General features: G+C 40.8%; 1 protein-coding gene across 1 annotated transcript in view; it reads left to right on the plus strand.

The window, feature by feature from the left end:
• LOC145398101 (transmembrane protease serine 9-like) overlaps positions 1 to 3,378 on the plus strand; it is a 26,233-nt gene extending 22,855 nt beyond the window's left edge. The window contains exons 16-20 of the mRNA XM_080271056.1: positions 97 to 235; positions 1,287 to 1,453; positions 1,662 to 1,751; positions 2,165 to 2,304; positions 3,223 to 3,378. Coding sequence (XP_080127182.1) covers positions 97 to 235; positions 1,287 to 1,453; positions 1,662 to 1,751; positions 2,165 to 2,304; positions 3,223 to 3,378 — 692 coding nt within the window. The remainder of the gene's footprint in view (positions 1 to 96; positions 236 to 1,286; positions 1,454 to 1,661; positions 1,752 to 2,164; positions 2,305 to 3,222) is intronic.
• The last annotated feature ends 1,899 nt before the right edge of the window (positions 3,379 to 5,277 follow it).

Consider the following 5,277-nt stretch of genomic DNA (forward strand, 5'->3'; position numbering starts at 1 on the left):
AATACAAGCTATCTGTCTATACCTATCTGTCTACCCATCTATCTATCCATCTGTCTATCTAGCAAAGTATACAGTGACTCCTTCCCCCCTCTCCAGCACGTATTGTGGGAGGGACCGAAGCCGAACCGCACTCTTGGCCACATCAGGTTGGTCTCTTCTTCAGCGGAGGATGGTTCTGCGGCGGGTCCCTCATCTCAGACGAATGGGTGCTGACTGCTGCCCACTGCACTAGCGGGTAATGCTCTTTCTCCTCCTTGTTTTCGTCCTTGTCCATGCTAAGTTCTCCCTATTTTCGTCCTTTTCTGGCTAATTTGTCCATATTTACGTCCTTTTCTGGCTAATATCTCCCTATTTTCGTCCTTTTCTGGCCAATTTCTCCCTATTTTAGTCCTGGCTAATTTTCCTGATTTTCGTCCTTTTGTGGCTATTTTTCCTGATTTTCGTCCTATTCTGGCTAATTTCCCCTGATTTTCGTCCTTTTCTGGTTAATTTCCCCCTGTTTCTGTCCTTTCCTGGCTAATTTTCCTGATTTTCGTCCTTTTGTGGCTAATATCTCCCTATTTTCGTCTTTTCGTGGCTAATTTCCTCTGATTTTCGTCGTATTCTAGCTAATTTCTCCATATTTTCGTCCTTTCGTGGCTAATTTCCCTGATTTTCGTCCTTTTGCTGCCATTTTCCACGTATTTTCCTTTCCTTGATGATTTATTTTGGGATATGGCTGGTTAATCCTGTACAGTATTTATGCAGAGTATGGCAGTAATGGTAGAATTCGTATAACCAGGACAGCAAGATGTACTAAGCAAAATAAATCAATTAGGGAAAGGTGTTACGGAGTTTCCTTGCCCGACGAGAACATTGGCCTTAAATCCGGGTTTGTCTCGTCCATGAAGAAAGCTCCCTAACACTTTTTCCTAAGCGATTTATTTTGCTTATAACACTGTCCTCTTCTGGGTTGTATAAATCCTTCACACATCACCACACTTCACATAAATAACGTACAAAGGGATATTAACCAGCCATATCCAAAAATAAATCGGTATGGAAAAGGTGTTAGGGAGCTCCGTAACCGAGTCCCTTCTCTCTCATCACCTGCGTCCCAATCTCCCTCTTCAGTTATAGAAAGGAAGGCCTTCACGTGGTGGCACTGATGTACTGATAGGCGGTGGAGCTGCCTGGTTATATAAACGTCCCTCACCTACTGCTTCTACTACTACTACTGCTACTACTACTACTACTGCTACTACTATTACTACTTCTACTGCTACTATCTATCTACCCCTCTGCAGTGCCGCCTCCGTGGAAGTGGTGATGGGCGCTCACGACATCTACGCAAACGAAGATACGCAAGTTCGTGTGGAGGCGACCGAACTGATTACCCACGAGAATTACAACGCCTTCACCCTCCATAACGATATTGGACTGATCAAAATGCCCAGCCCTGTCCAGTTTGATGGTAGGGGCACTCTCTCTCTCTCTCTCTCTCTCTCTCTCTCTCTCTCTCTCTCTCTTGATGATTACTGGATGATGATTGATTACAAGCTTTGATAATAATAATAATAACAATAATGATACTCCTCTTCTTCCTCCTCCTCCTCCTCCTCCTCCTCCTGTTACTACTACTTAGCTAATCCTAATTCTAAGTCACATTCTTCTCCTTGCAGACAATATCCAGGCAGTGAATTTACCAGGCGTGAGTGACCCTACGCCGGGTGAAATAGTTACCCCTACTGGCTGGGGGAAGGATTCTGATTGTGAGTATTATTTGTAGTGATGATGGTGGTGGTGATGGTGGGGGTGGTGTTGGTGATGGTGATGATATTTGATTACTAATGTTATTGATGATGGTGGTGGTGGTGGTGGTGATAGTGGTGGTGGTAGTATTGGTGATGGTGATGATATTTGATTACTAATGCTAGTGATGATGATGATGATGATGGTGGTGATGATGCTGGTGGGGGTGGTGATGGTGATGATTATGATGATGATGGCATTTGATGATAAGAGTTATTTATGATGATGGTGATAATGATAATATTTAATTCCTAGCTATTGATAATGATGATTATGATAATGCTGATGAATACTAAATATATTGATGATAATAATGATAATAACACTTGATAACTACTCCCATTTATTTATTTATTTATTTATTTATTTACAGCTGCTGGCGGTATCACAAGAAAGCTCCGCCAAGTCGACGTGCCCATCCTGAGTAACGATGATTGCGCGGGTGTGTACGGCACAACCATCTACGAAGGAACCATTTGTATTGAGTCCACGGGCGGGAAGGGCGTCTGCAGCGTAAGAAAAACACCACTATTTGTCTATCTGTCTGTTTATCTATCTGTCTGTCTGTTTGTCTTTCTGTTTATATATCTATCTGTCTGTTTGTCTTTCTATCTGTCTGTCTTTCTGTCTGTTTACGAAGGGAGCATTTGTATAGAGTCCACTTGGGAAAGGGCGTCAGCAGCGTAAGAAAACCATTACTATTTGTCTATCTGTCTGTTTATCTATCTACCTACCTGTCTATCTACCTACCTGTCTGTCTATCTACCTACCTGTCTGTCTATCTACCTACCTGTCTGTCTGTCTGTCTATCTGTCTATCTGTCTGTCTATCTGTCTGTCTCTTAGCTAGATGCCTTAATCATTGTGTTACATCATCAAGTTCATCTGTCTATCTCTCTATTGCCAGACGCCTTATTTCCGGAAAGGGTGGTCACAAACAAATCGCCTCCACGTCACCCTGACCTCCGCCATCAAGCTCCTCTCTCTCCAGCTCACACCCACTGCTCACACCACCCTCACTCATTTACCTCTCCATCCCATCTCTCCACCTCATCCTTGATCTACCCCTCCTCCTCTCCCCATCTACCTCATCCTTGGTGTCCCCCTCCTCTCTCCCTCCACCTCATCCTTGGTCTCCCCTTTCCCCTCCCCCTCCACCTCATCTTTGGTCTCCCTCTCCCTTCTGGCCCTCCACCTCACACACATACACTCTCCTAGTCAGTCTCTCATTCTCTCTTCTTTTCGTATGACCAAATCAACATTATCATAAAAAACCGCTAATTATTATGCTCATTACACCATACGTTTAAGTTTATATTCATTATGTTGGTTTAATAGCGACAAAGTTTACACCAATGATATCTTCTACCTGTCTGTCTGTCTGTCAATGTATCTATCTATCTGTCTTTTATCTATTTGTTTACTTTTACAGGGTGACTCAGGCGGCCCAATGAACAAAGATGGAATGACTTTCGGCGTCACCTCATTCGTCGCCTCCCTAGGCTGTGAATCCGGAATGCCGCACGGATTCACACGCGTCTCCTATTTCCTGGACTGGATTGAGAGTCACACTGGAATTACCCCTTGAAAAGATACAATTGGGCCTTAATTCACAAACTTACGATAAATACCCTTTCGTAACTTATATTTGGTTTTGCTAGAAGGATAGGAATTTGTAACAGGCTTGTGGGCTTTCGAAACACTTCATTGATTTATTTTCCGTATTTCACCTTCATATCCTCTCGTATATTAATGATGGAAGATGTCATCATACTGGAAAAGCATAAATATCATACAACACAGGATTATGGTGTAATATACAAAATAAATCGCTTAGAAAGAGATGCGACGAACCTACTATGTCATTGAGAATACCGCCCACTTCGGCACACTCCTACCTTTGTCCTCCCTGCAAAATCAAAATAACTTGCGATCATCTGCTTCTTGTAACTAAAATTTAAGATAGGGAACAGGAGACGAGAAGATTTTGTGCCCTCTTTTCCATAAATCTTCCCACAGCTCTTACATTCCCTGCAAAAGCAATTTCGAGTTACGAGCGCGAAATTATATCGTACGTATTTGTCGTGAACTTGGGTATCATTAACTACAAATGCAACTGCAGCTATTCTAGTGCTCTTTGACCACTGAAAATAAACTGGTGTATAACATTGAACATGCCTTTTTTTCTTTTCCCGAACAATATTTAGTAGGGTCAAAGTAAAAATAAATGAATAAATACGCAGTAAAATATCTGTCGTTGGCAATAAACTACAATAATTCTGTAAACCATCTGTTACCTCGAATAACATAGTTAGCCAAGAAACATCATTTTCTTTGGTGTATTTTAGTCAAAGAAAACGTGTTTAGCTAAAATTCAGGAAACAAGACTACCACAAGACGATTTTGTTCAACTAAGTCGAAACTATAGGTGCCTGAGAGTGATAATACTGTTATAGTTAACCTTTTTAGGGTTGAGATAAAAATATTACTTTATTTTAGCTGACATTGGACGATATTATACAACTAAGTGAGTAAAGGAGCCTGACGGTATTATTCAGGAATTTTAATAAACGACCCTTATAATAAGCCAGAAGTAATGTTTTGGTGGAGAATAAGCTGAGAATGTTTGTACCTGTTTCAGTACAAAAAATCTTTCACAAAGCGAATAAAATCGAAAGATGAGATCATCCTCGGGCTGAAGAATAAATATCGACATTCCTCCTTCATGACTGCAATAACGTATCATTAACTCAACCAGCATAATTCAAATAAAGTAATATTTGACTTAGACTACATTGAGCCATACTAAATATTAAAATTCCTAGTTAGAAATGTTCAAGATATGGGTTGTGTATCTGATTTTAGCAAGTGAGGCCTACTTATCTCCGTCTTACAAAACCAGAAATATAACAACAAAATTAAGATAAATCCTAAATAACGGCTTATATAATCTTGCCTCTTGGATACAATAGCTAAAAAGAATTAAACTGAGAGAAACTTGTATAATTAAAGGCGGCAGATAAAATATACACACCTACGCAGCCATGTCCCTAGCCCAAAGAAGGTGATCCCCGTGCTGTTTTTTACGTTCAATAGAAAATGTCGCCTTAATAAATACCCGAGACGCTCCAGCTTTCCATATTTAAGGTGAGTAGTATCATAAGGTTGTTGTGAGTAAACTGTGGAGAATATGGGTCTATAAAATTAGTAATATGGGAGGAAAGGGTGCATGCTGTGGGAGTTAGTTTTTCTTGTGTACAGCCATTGGTTTTTCGTAGCTTTATATGGCGTTTCTGGTGATTTTATTGTGGTGTATTTGATTTTTCCTTCATCTCTGTCCAAAATCATCTTTCCGAGTTAACCTACCCAAACCTAAGCCTAGTCTACGGTAGCCCTATAGCAGTTGTCTATATGGTGGAAATTAAACCTTTGCTTGCAAGGTATACGGCCATTTAACCAGGCTATATCCAGACCATCTTATTCACCT

The sequence above is a fragment of the Coenobita brevimanus genome, chromosome 44 (assembly GCF_032717465.1).
Source record: "Coenobita brevimanus isolate Jiangsu-jjx chromosome 44, ASM3271746v2, whole genome shotgun sequence".
NCBI classification, from domain to species: domain Eukaryota; kingdom Metazoa; phylum Arthropoda; class Malacostraca; order Decapoda; family Coenobitidae; genus Coenobita; species Coenobita brevimanus.